Source organism: Neophocaena asiaeorientalis, unplaced genomic scaffold (genome assembly GCF_003031525.2).
Source record: "Neophocaena asiaeorientalis asiaeorientalis breed wild unplaced genomic scaffold, Neophocaena_asiaeorientalis_V1.1 scaffold182, whole genome shotgun sequence".
Taxonomy (NCBI): domain Eukaryota; kingdom Metazoa; phylum Chordata; class Mammalia; order Artiodactyla; family Phocoenidae; genus Neophocaena; species Neophocaena asiaeorientalis.
In genome coordinates, this window is record NW_020174648.1 from 6,806,324 (window position 1) to 6,825,014 (window position 18,691).

At 37.3% G+C, this 18,691-nt stretch overlaps 2 protein-coding genes across 2 annotated transcripts in view; one reads left to right on the forward strand and one right to left on the reverse strand.

The window, feature by feature from the left end:
* Window positions 1–18,691, forward strand: part of ANKRD45 (ankyrin repeat domain 45) — a 54,889-nt gene that overhangs the window by 4,657 nt on the left and 31,541 nt on the right. The window contains exons 2-3 of the mRNA XM_024758737.1: window positions 2,892–3,258; window positions 11,195–11,362. Coding sequence (XP_024614505.1) covers window positions 2,907–3,258; window positions 11,195–11,362 — 520 coding nt within the window. The 5' untranslated portion in view covers window positions 2,892–2,906. The remainder of the gene's footprint in view (window positions 1–2,891; window positions 3,259–11,194; window positions 11,363–18,691) is intronic.
* On the reverse strand, window positions 15,993–17,448 carry TEX50 (testis expressed 50). The gene is made up of 2 exons (XM_024758738.1): window positions 17,127–17,448; window positions 15,993–16,207 (listed from the first exon to the last, which is right to left on the reverse strand). The coding sequence occupies exons 1-2, from the start codon at window positions 17,446–17,448 to the stop codon at window positions 15,993–15,995; spliced, it is 537 nt and encodes a 178-aa protein (XP_024614506.1).

Sequence of the window (18,691 nt, forward strand, 5' to 3'; positions counted from 1 at the left end):
CAGAGAACAGATTAGTAGTTGCCAGAGGCAGGTGTAGGGGGTGGGTGAAATAAATGAAGGTGGTCAAAAGGACTTCCAGTTGCAAGATAAATACCTTCTGGGGAAGTACTGTACAGCATAGTGACTATAGTTAACAATATTGTATTGCATTGAATACAATATTGTATTTGAAAGTTGCTAAGAGATTAGATCTTAAATGTTTTCATCACAGGAAAAAACTATTTTGTAACTATGTGAGGTGATGGATATTAACTAAACGTATTGTAATCATTTTGCAATATATACATATATCAAATCATTATGTTGTACACCTTAAACTAATACAGTGTTATATGTCAACAACAACAAAAATAATACAATGATTAACAACAACAAAAAGTCAGGATCCTGGGACTTAGTAGCTGATTAGCTGAACCTAACTTACGTGCCTGCTCCCAAGCTTGTGCTGAGATGGAGAGAAGTAGGATCGTGCCTCTCTGGCTTCTGTAGTGGGGAGTTAGCTTTATCTTCCATTAGAAGAATTTTTTAAAATGGAGATTGGGATTCTTTAAGGAAGTGAGTGTGTGTGTGTTTATGTGTACAGGGATGTGTGTTGGGAGGGTGGATAGTGGATGTCAGGCACTCAAAGGATTATAAGTTTCCTCTATATTCATTCTGTAAAATGAAGGGATTGACTAAAACAGTCTCAAAGATAAGATTTGGACCAAATTTTATGGTGGAGTCATGATTGATTGGCTAACTCAACTCCCATCCCCAACCCCATCTACCTTGCTTGCTTCCGTTATTGAGGCAGGAAAATCAAGAAACTTTTTTTTTCCTTCTCTTAAATATAAGGAAACAATCTGGCCTTTGAGATGTAACTGGAAGTTTGTTGGGTCTTGTTAGGAAAGTTTTTTTTTTCACTTTCCTCTTAAAAGGGATGAATGCCACTAGTGTCCTCAGGGGGATTCCCCCTTTTTACTGCTATAAATGCAGACGTGATGCCAGGAATTATGACAGTCATCTTGTCACCATTAGGCAACAGCCATGATGATGAAAGTCTTATGAACTGTGATAGAATAGAAAAATAGAGCTTAGATCTATATTTTTGAGCTGCTGAACCATCTCTACCTTTAAACTTCCTGCTATGTGAGAAAAATCATCTCCTACTTTTAAAAGTCAATCCTGTTATTTTTCTATTATTTGCAATCAGAGAATTCCTAACTTCAACAGATTATAAGTATTATACACATTTAGTGATGGTAGAGATTAATATAGGGCTATGGTATAAAGAGATATTATTCTGTCTAACTAGATTTCCATTCCTTCTGAATTGTGAATGACCAAATCTTGCCAATTCTTTATGGCACAGCTTAAATGCCATATTCTTTACTAGAAATGTGATTCCCTTTATCCCATTCCCTGCATTTTTACCCACCCCCTCAACACTATCCTGAATCTTGTGTTCAATCTTGCTTTTCTTCTTCTTTTTAAAAGTGTTATTGTACCTACTTATATTCCTAAAAAGTCTATTTTAACTTAATTTTTATTATTTTAATTTTTTTCCTTGTTGGTTATTTTAAATATAGCAGTGTGTACATGTCAATCCCAAACTCCCTAACTGTCCTTCCCCCATCCCTCCCCCTTGGTAACCATAATTTTAATTGCTTTGAACTTTACAAAAATATATCTTGGTATATTTAATCTTTTGGATTTACTTTTTTCAGCTAATACTGTATTGCTAATATTCATTTATATCGTTGTGTGCCTTAGTTATTTATAGCTGTATAACAAACTATCCTCAAAGTTGGTATCTTAAAATAGTACATTCAGTATCTTACAGTTTCTCTGGGTTAAGAATCAGGGCACAGCTTAGCTGGATCTTTTACTTCAGGGTCTCTCACGAGGCTGCAGTCAAGGCGTTGCCTGGGACCACAGTCATCTCAAAGTTCAACTGGAGCAGATCCACTTCCAAACTCATTCAGTGGTTGGTGGCAGAATTAAATTCCTCACTGGCTATTGTACAGTATATTACTGTAATTTCTTCATTTTAACTACCATATACAATTTTGTGTGAATATGCCACAGTTTATGCTCCTGTTCATAGGCATTGGTTTTTTTTCCTGCCCAGGATTTTTGCTTTTATGAACAGCTACAAACATTTTTGTACACATGAGGGAACCATGCTACTCTTCTCTGAATCATCCCCAATTTAATATGTGTTCTGACAGAGTGAGTACTATTAAGACTTACTTGATTAACTTTACCAGGACTTAATCTGGTCCCTTCTGAACTCCCATAGCACTTCATCTTTTATGATTCTTAGCACTTGTCACCATTTATTACACTTATTTTGTACATGTCATATTTTCTCCTTTGTAATAGTAAGTTGTTAAGGGCAGGAAATAAATTTGATTTTTCTTGGTAATTTACATAGTGCCTATACAGCACTTAGTATATTCGTGGGCTTTCAGTAAGTATTACTGAGTGAATGAATTCTGTCTAAATGTCAGTGCCTGATTTTTAAGTTCTTAATAATCTGGCTTCAGTGATCCAGCTGTATTTCTCACTTCTCCCCACCACGGACCCTTGTTTAGGCAGGTGAGCCTCTTTAACATTCTCTTTCAATCTTTTCCTAATGAATCTCACCCAGGTTGATATTTCTCCAGTTCCTACTGAATTTACTGTTTACATCATTCAGCATTTTAGTATATATTCAGGCAGTGTGTTGGTGGACAATAAACTTTATTGATTGAATGGATGCAGTATCTTAGTTTATAACTGGTTTATTTTGAACCAGTTAAGTACTTTCATTTCATTCAGTTGACTGAATGTCAGTTGAGTGATCAAACAAATAAATAAACAAATAATAATTTGTTTGAGTAGATTTCTATTACTTTTTTTGGTCTCAGGTATTTTTGGAGTTAATGGAGTCAGAAGGACCCCCAGAGTCAGAGAGTTCAGAAAAATCAATATTTTTCTCACAGCAAGAAGAAGAGGAAGAAGATGATAATGAAGAAGAAGAAGAATCCAAAGAAGCAGAGGAAACTGCCACCATTAATCCCCTCTTACCCCCTGCTCTCACAGGGGATGTAGAAGGTTTGCAGAAGATTTTTGAGGATCCTGAGAACCCTCACCATGAACAGGCCATGCAGCTACTCTTGGAAGAAGACATTGTTGGGAGAAATTTGTTGTATGCAGCTTGCATGGCTGGGCAAAGTGATGTGATTAGAGCTTTAGCCAAATATGGTGTGGATCTGAATGAGAAAACCACCAGAGGTATTTCGTCTTTTTTCTCTTATCAATATTACTTATGACTACCTAAAGATGCTATGTATTATCTTTAAATTTGGATAACTTTGATGTGCCTGCTTTATATTTTGCATATGTTGTGTGTGTGTGTGTGTGTGTGTGTATGTGTGTATATGCATGTTGATGTATTTAGAATAGCATAGTAGTTAAGAACACAGAATTCACTATTTATTAGCTGTGTGACTAGGGCAAGTTACTTAATCTTTTTGTGTCTCTGTTTCATCTACAAAATGGGGATGATTGTCTTTTCTTTATAGGGTTTTCCTTATAGGTTATGAGGATTAAATATGATAATAAATATAAAGTTGGTATACAGTAAATGCTCAATAATATTATTATCTCTTTCCTTTGAAGATTTATTTTTTGTAGTCATTATCCAATTAACTCTTTAAATTCAGTCACTTGTTTTTTCAGATTGCAAACATAAAACATGCTCATTGTAGAAAATAAAACAATGATCTTTAGCAAATGGGGACTATACATTTTCTTCGTGCTCACATGGAACAATTTAAAAAATTGATATGTTAGGCCATAAAGGAAGTGTCTACAAATATCAAAGAATCCGTAGCGTGCAGTCTGTGGTCTCTGACCACAATAAAATAAAATTAGAAAATAGTAACAAAAAGATAACTGAAAATCCCTATAAGTTTGGAAACAAAAACACACTTTAACTTATCTGTTGGTGACAAAAGATATAATAGAAATTATGAAATATTTAAGTGGCAACAGGACCTAGTTATGTCAGAACTTGTGGAATAAAACTAAAATTAAAATTCTAATTGAATGCATATATTAGAATATAAGAAATATTGAAAATTAGAAAGCAGTGTATTTAACTCAAGGAATTAGAAAAAGAACAACTGAAAATCCAAAGAAAGAAGAAGAGAAAATAATAGAGTAAAATAATGACATTGAAAATAAAGAAACAATAGAGAGGGAATTCCCTGGTGGTCCAGTGGTTAGTACTCCACTCTTCCACTGCAGGTGTCCCAGGTTCAGTCTGACCCCTTGTTGACTAAGATCCCTGATCCTGCAAGCTGTACAGTGCAGCCAAAAAAACCCACCAAAAAACAAACAAACAAACAAAAAACCACAATAGAATCAACAAAACCAAAATCTGGTTTAGTGAAAAAGAGTTGAAAAACCTTTGATAATATTGATAGTTTTTGATATGTGATATAAGAAAGAGCATAAACAACATTTGGAATTTTAAAAATGAAGCATTCACACAGGAAAAACTAAGATTTAAAAAATTCCTAGAAAGTATCATAAACAACTTCATGACAGTACATTTGAAAACTTGGATGAAATGGACAATTTTCCAATAAAACATAAATTACCAAAATTGATTCAAGAAAAAACTAGGAACTTGACTAGAGCAATAGTTATTTTAAAAAATTGAATAAGTAGTCAAAATCTGCCTCATTGTCCCACCCCCACCTAATTTCAAACTCAAATGTTTTAAAAGGTAAGGTTTACTACACTTGTAGGGAAAAAGTAATCTCTAGCTGATACAAAGGTTCCAGAGAATGTAAAGAGAGTTGGAAAACTACTTAACTTATTTTATGAGAGATAACTTTTATAGCAAAACTAGTTAAGGACAGCACTAGAAAGGAAAATTATAGGCCAGTCATTTATTAACACAGATGCAAACATCTTAAATAAAATATTAACAAATTGAATCTAAGATTGTGTGTTAAAACATTTATTGGACTAGGTTGGGTTTATCCCATTAATGCAGGATGGTTTTAACATTAGAAAAAAATGTTAGTATAATTCACTACATTAAAAGATTAAATAAACAAAACCACATGATCATATCAATAGATGTAGAAAAGTCTTTTGAAAGAAAATGCAGCACTTGTTCATGATGAAAGCTTTTAGGGAAATAGGAACAGAAGAAACCTTTCTTAAGGCTATTGAGAACCTGAAGCAAACTTACCTAGTATTGAATCTTACCTATGACTTGGGCAAATTATATAACCTTTCCATGCTACAGTTTCTTCACCCCAAAACTGGGACTGATAGTAATATCTAATATCATACTACATAAAAGAAAATGAGAGCCCCAAATCAATATCTGACAGTGTGCCTCTAGTACTATTCAAGGAAGGTGGTGTTCTGACTAATTGATATGAGTATTGCCATCCTCTTGTTAGGTATTTTCCAGTGTGTGGATATAGGTGTACAGTCTTTCAAGTTTGATGATGTGCTCTAAGATAATCCATTTCTTCATTCTGATATCATGCTTGCCATGAAATCTTGTTTAGCAGAGGTTGAAGGTGCATCCTGCTTGCTTCTTGCTGCTTATAGTAAAATGGAAAGGAAAGAAATTGAGAGAACTGGTAAATTAAAAGGAACCAGGACTTGATGATTTGGGAAATTCTAAGCTTATTTGACATTCCATGAAGATGATTTTATAATGGAAAGTATGCATGAACTGGCAAACCTAATTGTACCAATTTGGCAATTATTATTTTAATCATTATAAAATAATGAATTACATTACAGTTTACCAGTAAATTTCTTGTTTGGTTGGTATTGACTCAGTTCCCATGAGCTTGTTCATGTGGGAGAACAGATCAATTCAGGGTTTTTTGCATTTTTTTGTGTGTGAGAACATTTACGTTCTACTCTCAGCAAATTTCAGTTATACAATATAGTTATTAACTATAGTCATCATGTTATACATTAGGTTCCCCAGACCTTTTTCATCTTGTAACTGAAAGTTTGTACCCTTTTACCAACCCCTCCCTGTTTACCCCACCCCTCAAGCCCCTGGTAACCACTTTTCTACTCTGTTTCCATGGGTTTAGCTTATAATTTTTATTTTAGATTCCACATATAAGTGATACCATGCTGTATTTGGCTTTTTCTATCTGGCTTATTTCACTTAGTATAATGCCTTTGAGGTTCACCCACGTTGTCACAAATGACAGAATTTTCTTTTTTTTTTTAAAGGATGATAATTGTGTGCGTATATGTGAACACTATTAATTTTTGGAACATAAGAAGCCATTGGCCTAAAATTAAGGGACTTCTGGTTGAAGAACTGCAGGTAGATATCTCTAAAGTAAGAAGATGTATGCCATTTATTTGTGGATGATACTCAGATGGATAGGAAGGAAAATGATTTTCCAGGTGATTGATGGATCACATTTGCTTTCAGGATTTCCTTTCATTTTAAATACTGAAGAATTGGACACTTTTGATCCAAAGGGAGGAGAATGAAACAGTTCTTACAGTTTCAGCTCTCTGTACTACTGACTTCTGGTGTATTGGGAAGTACCTTTTTTTCTGTTTGAGCCAAGGACAGGTGTGTGCAGTTTGCAGTTTATTGATGGTGGAACCTCCTCTGGTTCTGGCAAGGCTTTGGTCTCTAAACCTGGCCATACTCAAACAGGCATGATCAGAACTAATTACTGTTTTAAACTCTGTCTTTCCATACAATCAGCAAACATTTGTTAAGGATGGAGGACTAGCCAGGTCTTGTGCTGGGAACTTGGGAAAGATGAATGAATTCAACAAACTTGGACAAGTTCACAGTTTAGCAGAAAACAGATGTGTAAATAGATAATAATATACAGTGGGACAAGGTACAGTGATAGCTCAGAGGAGAGATTAGTCAACTTTACGTGGAAGTGTTGGACATGGTCAAGGAAGGCTTCACAGAGGAGGCGCTATATTGAATCCTTTTTTTGGCTGCACCACGCAGCATGCGGGATCTTAGTTGCCTGACCAGGGATCGAACCTGCGCCCCCTGCAGTGGAAGCGCGGGATCTTAACCACTGGACTGCCACGGAAGTCCAATATATTGAATCTTGAAGAATGACCAAGAGTTTACCAGGCAAAGGAGGTTGAAGGATTGGTCATGGCAGGCAGTATAGTAACTGTAGTATCAGATTTTAGTGTTACAATATTGTTGTTATTCTGGTATACTTACCCACTATTTTAGGTAATGAAATACTGGCCTTTTTATAGGTATAATAGTTTTATTTGGTATTTAAAAAATATGAAATCAGAGTCATTTATGGGTTGAGAATAATTTCAATGATTTAATTGCTCAGTGTATATAAAAAGACAAACTGAAGATTACAAACTTAAACGGTCCATATTGTGGTATTACAAAATTTCTATTGTAAGAATAATTCTTAAGTTCACAAACTTCCCAAACAAGTACAATGTGAATCTCATAGTTTTGAAATTGATCAGGAAACTGAAATGGAATCTCTCTCTGTATATGTGAAAACTAAAAAAGACAAATATGAACCAGCAATGTTTTCTTTGGCGATAAAGATTACAACTTACTCTCAATAAAAAGATTGCAGTTCTATCAAAAAAGCAAAAAGCTGTTCGGAGATATCTCTCTCTTTTAAAATTACAGTTGAGGTAATTCGAAGGAAAATATTTGGTATTGGTTTATAACTACTTCCAACTAATGTTGAGTGAGAAAAACTTCAGTAGCTGAAAAAATTTGTACAGAAATATCCTGTTGATACTATTGACACCCTTAAAAAATCAAATAATGTTTTATTTGCAATTTTCATGATTATAGTTTCTTCATTTTTATAGTATTTGTGTTTTTTTTAATTAATTAATTAATTAATTTTTGGCTGCATTGGGTCTTCGTTGCTGCGTGGGCTTTCTCTAGTTGTGGTGAGTGGGGGCTACTCTTCGTTGTGGTGCATGGGCTTCACATTGCGGTGGCTTCTATTGTTGCAGAGCACAGGCTCTAGGCACGCGGGCTTCAGTAGTTGTGGCATGTGGGCTCAGTAGCTGTGGCGCAAGGGCTTAGTTGCTTTGCAGCATATGGGATCTTCCCGGACCAGGGCTCGAGCCCGTGTCCCCTGCATTGGCAGGCGGATTCTTAACCACGGTACCACCAGGGAAGTCCCTAGTATTTGTTTTATAATCTTTAATTTTGATTTGTTTTATCTGACAATTTATATTGCTAATAGAATGACAATATATACTTAATATTCCTATTTGGTAGTTATGCTTTTATCTGATATCTTATGCTTGTACATTTTTGTATTTAAAGTGTATTAGTGGGCTTCCCTGGTGGCACCACGGTTAAGAATCCACCTGCCAATGCAGGGAGCACGGGTTTGAGCCCTGGTCTGGGAAGATCCCACATGCCATGGAGCAACTAAGCCCATGTGCCACAACTACTGAAGCCCGCATGCCTAGAGCCTGTGCTCCACAACAAGAGAAGCCACCGCAATGAGAAGCCCGTGCGCTGCAACAAAGAGTAGCCCCCGCTTGCCACAACTAGAGGAAGCCTGCATGCAACAATGAAGACCCAACGCAGCCAAAAAATAAATAAAAAGTAAATAAATAAATAAAAAATAAAGTGTATTAGTTACACTAATTAAAAAATGAATTCTGAACTCAGTTTTACAAAATACCAGTATTAATGCTAAGTAAATATAAAATTTATACTTCTATTTTTTATTTTGCTACTGTAATTACTGTATCAGTCAGAAAAAAGCAGCATATGCAAAGTTATAGAGACATGAAACAACAGGATTTGGGGAATTCAAAGAGTCTGGTACTGCTGGTGGTACGCAGATTGTGAAAAATATTCTAGGTAGGTGAGTATTTTGTTCCATGGCCTATTACTTGTTTGTGACTATCATCATCGGAGTTTTTGGATTTTGACCTTATTAATGACCTTCATCAATTTATAGCAACCTTGAGAAAAGTACTTATCCTCTCCATGCTTTTGTTTCCTCATCTATAAATGAGAAAAATACTCGTGCCTACGTCATAGGATTGTAGTGAGGATTAAATGAGTTGATACTTGTGAAGCACACACAACAGTGCCTGCATAGAGGAAAAAGATTACTTTTCTTCTTGTCTGATCTTTTGCCTTACTGTGAACTATCTACTCAGTTGACTCTCTCTATTTAGTAACCAGTAGTCTTCCACAAAGAAATTATTTTTCTCTTTGAACCAATCCCAATTTTTCAGAATTCCATTTATGGTCCCTTTCTTCCTACTGGGATTTCTAAATGTAGCCTTCTGTATCTCCCTTCTGGGATCAAATACTCATTGCCAATATTATGGGAGAACTTTAGGAAAATCCCCTTCTTGTCTGGATGCTTTTGAAATCATCTTATTTAAATGTTCTTCTTTTCCTGGGAAGGCTATGGGGTTCATATAGTACAAAGATCTGTGTGTTTTCTTCTAGAAAAGACACCATCTCTCACGAGGGGAAAAAGAAAACATACAATGGTTTTTTTAAACCCATGGTTTAAACCCTTAGGTTTTAAATTCCTTGGTCAAAGAGCCTGTGTCTGTTTAGAAAGCATGTTTTCTTGTTTTTAAACTGTATATTAAAAAATAGGAAAAAAAATTTAGATGTTATTGCTGACCTGGCCTGTAACTTCAGCCTTGAGAAAAGCAATATCAGGACCCAGAATATCTCATTTGGAATGGCCTCCTGCTCCTGCTATTTCAGTGTCGTTTCCGTAGATAGTGTCCCCCTCTCCCAGCAAACCAGGGGCCCTGGGCCGTTTGGCTGAAGAAATGCATCTTCGGAAGGCAGGAACAATGAGGGTTGGTATCTGGGTATTTCTTGGCCCTCCATTTTGTAGGGGCTAAAGCCATGGTCACATTCTTGGGCCAGTCTTTATCTCTTGGTGTTCTGAAATGTCTCACTGTTGTAACATTAAAAAAAAGAGTGGGGCCAAAGAGGGGAGGTAATTCCACTTTTGGCTGGCCCTGGAGTAGCTTACTTCGTGCTCCTTTTGATTCCTTATTAATTCTTTATTATCCCTTCTGGTTGTAATAGCCTCAAGACAAAGATAGTTTACAACTTGGTCTGAGACCCAGGACTGTGGGAATGTGGTAAATAGGGAGCCAAGGGGGAGGTTTCTGGAAGGAAGTGGAGGAGTCCTTGTTCTCTCTTTCCCTACTCTAACCAGTGGCAAACATTTGAGTGCTTTTTCCTTTTCCTTATAAACCTTTTATTTGGCAACAGATCTGGGTTTGATTTTGCTTTGGCTGCTTACTACCAGTGTGGCCTTGGGCAAGGTATAGTCTTTCTGATCTGCACTTTCCTCTGTATCCTTTAATGGGGCTGATAATACCTACCTCATAGTGTTAGTGGAAGGATTAAATGAAGTAGTAGCCCATAAAGTACCTAGTACTTAATACATTTAATACATGCTAGTTCATTCTTCTGCTCAACTCTTCTTGTAGTACTACATGCCTCTTTGGCCAAGTTAAGTGAATCACAAATGTATCCTCGTGGGTAAGTTAAAACAATCAGTTTTGACTTGATTTTTTTAAACCAGTCTGAAAACATTTTAAAGATGCCGCCCATGTTTTTCACCTTTACAATTATATCTCATGGTAGTTGCCTCAGTAAATCTTAGAAATAACTTTCTAATTGGATAGGTCATAATTTCCATTTTAATTCAAATGATTAATTTCCAAACCAAAGGCATACCAGTTGTAGTAATTTGTATGATTGTGTTAGCAATAATAGAGTAATTAGAGTTGATGCAGATTCCTTAGGCTAAAGTCATAGGTCTAATTGTGTTCCAGTAGATGACTGTTAGGGAGATTGCCATCTTCCTTAAGAAGATGTTGAAGAGCTCAGAGTTCAGATTGCCTGTGTTGGTGCCTTGTGTTCATCATTTATTGGCTGTGTTCCTTGGGCAAGTTTAGCTTCTTTGGACCTCTGTTTCCTTATCTGTAAAATAGGGATTATAATAGTTCTGACCTCATGGGGTTTTTATGAACTAAATGAATTTACTGTATGTAAAGCACTTAGAATAGTGCCTAGCCTGTAGTAATTGTTCAATACCTGATTGCCATTGTGATCTTCTAGTCCATAAAATAGCCTAAAACAGCGCAGTCTTCTTGACCTGACCATCCTCATTCTATTTGTTAGGTTACACACTCCTACACTGTGCTGCAGCCTGGGGTCGTTTGGAAACTTTGAAAGCACTGGTGGAATTGGATGTTGATATAGAATCTCTGAACTTCCAGGAAGAGCGAGCTCGAGATGTTGCTGCTCGGTATTCCCAGACTGAGTGTGTTGAGTTCCTGGACTGGGCAGGTAAGGAGCTCACAAGGTAGAGAAAGTAGAAAGTAGAAAACTGACTCAAGTTAACAGGGTTATAGGCTATGTATTTAACAAAGCAAAGAGGTGATTAACATTTTCACCTTCTATCAAGATGTTTTATTTGTAGGCCTAACCATAGTCACTGGTGGTGATAATATGTGAAATCTGCCTTTTTTGTTGTTGTTGTTGCTATTTTGCTATTGGCCTAAAACATTGTACTTAATAGAAACTATATTGGTTGGAAGCTGGTTGATTTATCACCTTCTAACAATTTCACCAATAATTTTCTATAAGAATATGTGTATAAAATATGTTCAAGGCCATTTTCTGAGAGACCTAAGGCAGAGTGGACCATTTCTTAAATGTTTAAAAAAAATGGCATACTTGAGGAATATATTTGATTCCCCAGGTAGAAACAATTGTAATAATTTAAAATGGTTTGCTAGGCAAAATTAATCTATGGTGGTAGAAGTCAGAATAGCAGGTATCATTGTGGCATGAGGGGGACTTCTGGGGCATAATATTTTTTTCTTAATTTGGTTGCTGTTTACAAGGTGTGCTCGTTTGTGAAAATTCACTGAGCTGTACACTTATAAATTTCGCACTTTTCTATATGTATGTTATGCTTTAATCAAAGGTCAAAAAACTATGTACTGTTTTGAGTTTCACTAATATTTTTCTTGCATCATTTCCATAATCCTGTAGAATAGAGCTTAGAGATTTCATGAAGATATACCTGTGTAATTATGTAGGCATACAAACATTGGTTAAAAAACTAGTACTAAGGAAGTTCATGGCATTCATTTTACATAGTTACCTGCATTGTGTTTTTTTAGCAAGCATTTATTAAATGCCCACTATGAGCATAGCACCGTTGTGGTTCAATTAATTGTTCCTGCCCTCTGGACATTTGTTAGGCGAGGGATGATAACCTGTAGACACACTCTAGAGTTAAATAACAATATCAGAAAGACTATAATTAAGGGTTAAAAGAGGCAGAGCAGGTGGTACACGCTGTGGGGTGGTCAGAGAACATGAAGTCAGAGCATGGTGGAGTTGAGGTGGGCCTTGAAGAAAGGGTGGGATTTTCATACACAGTGTAAGGGGAAAGGGTGTGAGCAAAATCTTGTGAATGAAAGTGACATGTTGGGGAAAAAGTGATGAGATTGCCTTACTAGAATAGCAAGTCATAATTTACACAGCTAGGCTACAGCACAGGCAGAAGCACATGGGCTTTTTTTTTTTTTTTTTTTTTCGGTACGCAGGCCTCTCACTGTTGTGGCCTCTCCCGTTGCGGAGCACAGGCTCCGGAAGCGCAGGCTCAGCGGCCATGGCTCACGGGCCCAGCCACTCCGCGGCATGTGGGATCTTCCCGGACCGGGGCACGAACCCGTGTCCCCTGCATCGGCAGGCGGACTCCCAACCACTGCGCCACCAGGGAAGCCCTGCACACGGGCTTTTGAATCAGATTGCTTGAGTTTAAATACTGGTGTCTCTACTTGAAACCTATGTGACCTTGGACAAAATACTTAAATTCTTTATACTTCAGTCTTAATTTCCAGAAAAGGGAGCCAATAATAGTTCTTACCTCTTGCGGGCGTCATTGTGAGAATGAGATGAGATGATATTAAGCACTTCCTTAGCACAACGCCTGGTATGTGATCACACTCGAAGAATGATACAACTATTATTACAGTCAGATTATACTCCCAAATGTCAGGCTAAGGTGATTTCATTTCTGTAGCTGTTGGAAGCCACTGAAAGATATTACGTAGACGAGGAAGAGGTTTAGAGTGATATTTAGGAAGATTCATATGGCAGCCATAAGGAGCTTGCTTATTAGTAAAATGAGAAGGATACTGGGAGAAATAATAGAAGTAAGGAAATTGAGGGAAGGTAGCATATTTGGAAAGAAAAAGATGAGTTATACTTTGTAGATTATTTTATACGTAATTGTCCACTTGTATTGAATATTTTCTAGGGGCATTATTTCTGTCAATACCTTAGATTTTGTGATTTTATATATATATATGCAAAAAGAAAATAGTGAAGAATTTAATTGATCCCTTCATGAATAGTTATTGTAGGTGAAATTCACATTATATAATTTAAAATCCTTTTTTTAAAACACCTTTATTGGAGTATAATTGCTTTACAATGGTGTGTTAGTTTCTGCTTTATAACAAAGTGAATCACCATTTTTGAAGAATGACCCATGGCATTTAGAAAACACAATCCAGGAACAAATTTTGCTGTAACTTTTCTGAAAGTTTGGGGCTTATGGTGTTAAGTTTCATTGGTTTTGTTACCAAATGCAAGTCCCTGTGTCTGACATGCGGTGAGGCCAAACAATACCAAAACGTTGGAGTTTGGAGCACAGAAAGGTTTATTGCAGGGCCATGCAAGGAGATGGGTGGCTTATACCTTAAAAACCCTGAACTCCCTGAAAGCTTTCAGTAAAGCCCTTTTATAGGAAAGGTGAGGGAGGGTCATGGTTAGTTGTTGCAAACGTCTTGGTGTCAGATTCTTTGTTCTTGAGATCAGATCATGGTCAGGTCACGATGTTCCTGTAAACCTCCACCAAAATAAACATTATTCTGTGTTCTGACAAGGGCAAGGTCCCAAGGCTGTACTTTCATCCTCTGAGGTCCAGGCCTGGCCAAGAGGAGGGGTCCCTGCATGATCCGGTTACCCTGCCGGGGAGCGTTTGTCCAGCACCCAGTCTGAGTCCTCCCGCCAGTGCCCAGCCCCGGCTGAGGAGGCAGATCTCAGCTGGCGGAACCCTTAGGGCCAGGTCCCCAGACCCTGCCCAGCTGTCATCACTGAGGAAGCCAGGTGCCCAGGACCCAAGTGGCCCTCTGACTCCTCAGGGCACCCAAACAGTGGCCGGGACCCATGGAGATGTCACTGCCCTTTGGTCGAAGAGGTGGGGATTGGGGAGAGATTCGTTGCTGCTTCCAGGCCTGGGCCTGGCCAGTGGGCGGCTTTGGCGAGTGCTCTGGAGCTCTGTGGGACATAGCCCTCAGCCCGTCCCTGGGCCTCCCAGCTCACCCGCCAGGCCCGAAGCCAGAGGGCCTGGAGGGCCCGAGGGAGAAGGATGCGATCCACCTCTCACTGCACTCTCTGCCATGAGGACCACTGTGAGGCTGACTGTTGGCAGAGCGGGACCTCTAACTGTCAAGCCAACGGTCATGCTAAAGGCCACGTGCCTGCCCCACTTTCCATCTCCCTCATGTCCATCTGTTTAGTTTTGGTCCTTACAGTCTTAGGGGAATTAGACCTACCATTTCCTAGTGATGAAGATAAGAAGACTATAATACTATAAACTAGTCTTCTGTTTCCAGATCAATGATGGGATTGCAAGGATTGGCGCTTCATGGTAATGTAGCTGTGAAATGTCAAAACACAAACTACGCAACATAAAATGTAACATTTGTTTAATTCAGACTGAACAAGAGTATAAACCACTTCCATTTCTTGCTCTAATGATGAGAGGTTTACGGGGCTGAGGACTCCCTACCCAAGAGACTCCTCTATACTACTGAAAATTTGACTATTAGAGATAAATTTCATTGGGTCTTCGAGGTTCGTAGACTTTTGAAGTGTTCAAGGGTCCTCCATTAATAGAGATACATATCAGTGTTCTCTTAGAGGGAATTAGTTGACAGTTCAGAGCTCTGAAGGTATGGAGCAGACATTCATGGACATGTGGGAGTAGGGTTGTGGTTAGGGAAGAGTGGAAGTAAGGAGGGGAGTGGAAAGTGGAACCATAAACAAACTTCTAATAATCCACAATAACCCAAGGCAGGCACTGTTCTCTTCTGTTATTTATAAAGACTGTAGCATTATCTATTACTGTACAAAAGATTGTTTTTTTAAAAGTTTTTTTCCCCTTATATTGATGGGAGGTATATTATAGATCTGGTATATTTTTCTGGGATTCTTCAACATGTTGTTAAGAAAATCTGTCCTAGTCTCAGACCAGTCTCTCAGCTTTTGTTTGGAAAATATGGAAACCATACTTTAAAAAAAAATTGAGGTGACTGATCAACAAAAGTGTGGAATATTTTTAAAAACTGAGGCATCTTATCAACAAAAGCTTGAAATTAAAAAAGTGTTGATACTTAATTCCTCATTTATTTTACTGAAAATGGAAACATTTATACTTTAAAAAATTAATCTGTTCCTTAGTATTTCCGTACCATTTTAACAATATGAGATGGGAAATTAAACGTCTCAGTGTGGCCATAAAATTTGCTCAGGAAACTAAGAAAAATCACAAATATTATTTAAATCAGAGATTTACTGAAACACTAAATGGAGATTCTGTTCTACAGCTTGCTTAATGATTAGTAATCGAACGCATTGAAAAGGACAAAGCACTTAAACATGAAGCAGTGATCGTATACAGTCTTTCCCCATTACTTTTAGTGAGTATGGAGCCGTTTTAGCTGAATAGAAATAACTGTTCAATCCAGACTTTGTTGGAAGGTTTCCTTAAAGAACCTGGCAAAAAATTTACAAAGGATGCCAAAGAACCATTTTTGTCCTTACATGAGTTCTCGCAATAGATTTCTTGTGTAGTCTTCATAATGGACTGAGCTATATTTGCATATGGATATGTCTAGTATCCTCTGGCTCCTTCTCTTTCACTCTTCTTCCCCTTTAGTTTTTGGTGCTTGACTTTCTTAGCTGGAGGATGATGGGACACCTGATTCAGGTACTTGGTGATCATTGATGTTGTGGCCACTGGTCTGCAGAGTATTTGGTCAGTGTCATAGATGGGCTGGCTTTCTAGATCATTACCAGCTGTATCTAAGGAGGCTTGTTTCTTCAGTTAAAAGGAGAAAAAAACATATTAGAGATTTTTTTATTACTATAGTTCAAATTAGATTTGTTTTCTGGATATATACACTTAAACTCCAAATACCACATGTTAGTTATTTATGCAAAGAAAAAGTTACTGTAGATGAAAGGTATAAATGCAGAAGAAATGCTCTTTTTTATATGCTTTTGTATAAGGTTATAGCGATCATTATCACCATCGGCAGACATTTAATAAGTACTTCCTGTGATTAGAGCATTCTGCTGGGAGGAATTATTTGAATATTAGTAAAATATTTTCCTTTACTAAACAACCTTAAGGTATAATGTGATAAAGTCATAGTCATTTTATAAATATCTAATTGTTGTGAAGGTCAATGAGCTTTTAAGTTTGCCTCAAAATATGGTGTCACTGGCAAAGTGGGAAATTAGTTTAAGAGTGCTATTTTCCAGAAAGTTATACTAAAATTAGAAATTAGTTTGCAGTCCATTAAAAAAATACATGCCGACTTTTGTATACTTAGCTTTCTTAGACAGATTGGGAAGGGATCTAACAAAATGTCGTTCCATATCCTTAATTTTATGGATCAGGCAGCTGAGAAAGATACAGTGACTTACCTAAGGGCCCAGACAGATACCTTCACTTCCTATGCATTCTATTCACTGTAGCTCACTACTTTCTTGGTGTGTTTCGTAACTTAAAATAATCTATCTAAAATTAATAGGTTATTTTAAGGACCTTCTAATTGAGTACACCTTTGCTGAACACCTGACATATGCAAGAAACTGCTACATGCTGGGGATGAATGGTGGAAATTGGGGAGGTTATGAAGAAGAATAAGACATGGTTCTTTCTCTCAAAGAAGATGATAATCTTATCTTTTAAACTCTTTGATAGTCTATAACTATTCTTATTTGCATCACTAATTCACCTTTTTTGTGTGTTTCTTCCATTTCACCCACAGGTAATGAGCAGATAAAACAGACAGGATTGAAAAGAGAACTTGTACTAAAATATAAATAAGATGTAAAAGACACTGAAATATATCCATACTAGCAAAATTGCAGCATAGTTTGTTCAGAGGGTAAGGTAGACGGTGAGATGGAGAAGGCTTAACTTTCAAATGATGCGTTTCTTCTGGAAAAATCTCCCATCCAACCTTTGTCCAGGTTGTACCATCACAAATGCAGAAGCTCTCCCTGAAGAAGCAGATAAACAACAGAGGAAAAATCAGGGATAGTCCTTGAGAAGGCATCTTTCTTTCTCAAATGGAAAAAGCATTTATAGTCAAAAATTGGTTACAGAGAGAGCAGAAATGCCCTGAGTATTAGTTAACATGGTGTTCCAGTCAAAGCACTGAAGATACTTTTGCTAGTCAGCAAAATATACACTGATGATCACTGTAACATCATCAGTCATAGTGATTCAGGGATAAATTCAGTGATGTCATAGAGAACCACACTGGACTGAAAAGGTGTTGCCTAGCCAATCCCCTTGGATTTCTTAGGAACACTTTTTCTTGTTTTTTTCCAGAATAGTTTGAGCCTCTTCAGTTTTCTGAAAAACAAATACTTTACTAATATTTTGCTAGCTAATAAATTTAAATTGTAATTATCTTAATAGAATTTCATGGAAACAACTTACCTATATCCTTTCCAACCCTTTTTTTTTTTTTACATCTTTATTGGACTATAATTGCTTTACAAATGGTGTGTTAGTTTCTGCTGTATAACAAAGTGAATCAGCTATATGTATACATATATCCTCCCAAATCCCCTATCTCTGCATCTCCCTCCCACCCTCCCTATCCCATCCCTCTAGGTGGTCACAAAGCATGGAGCTGATCTCCCTGTGCTATGCGGCTGCTTCCCACTAGCTATCTATTTTACATTTGGTAGTGTAATATGTCCACGCCACTCTCTCACTTCGTCCCAGCTTACCTTTCCCCTCCCAGTGTACTCAAGTTCATTCTCTATGTCTGTGTCTTTATTCCTGTCCTGCCCCTAGGTTCTTCAGCACCATTTTTTTTTAAGATTCCATATATATGTGTTAGCGTACAGTATTTGTTTTTCTCTTTCTGACTTATTTCACTCTGTATGATAGACTCTAGGTCCACCTCACTACAAATAACTGAATTTCGTTTCTTTTTATGGCTGAGCAAAATTCCATTGGGTATATGTGCCACATCTTCTTTATCCATTCATCGGATCTTTGTCCATCCATGTTGATGGACAGTTAGGTTGCTTCCATGTCCTGGCTATTGTAAATAGTGCTGTAATGAACATTGTGGTGCATGACTCTTTTTGAATTGTGATTTTTTCAGGTTATATGCCCAGTAGTGGGATTGCTGGGTCATATAGTGGTTCTATTTTTAGTTTTTTAAGGAACTTGCATACTGTTCTCCATAGTGGCTGTATCAATTTACATTCCTGCCAACAGTGCAAGAGGGTTCCCTTTTCTCCACACCCCCTCCAGCATTTATTGTTTGTAGATTTTTT

Coding starts and splice junctions, on each gene's coding strand:
- TEX50 (XM_024758738.1), bottom strand. CDS start 17,448: ATGCCTTCTCAAGGACTATCCCTGATTTTTCCTCTGTTGTTTATCTGC. Junction 16,208..17,126: donor ATGGAAGAAACACACAAAAA/AGGTGAATTAGT, acceptor TTTTCTCCTTTT/AACTGAAGAAACAAGCCTCC.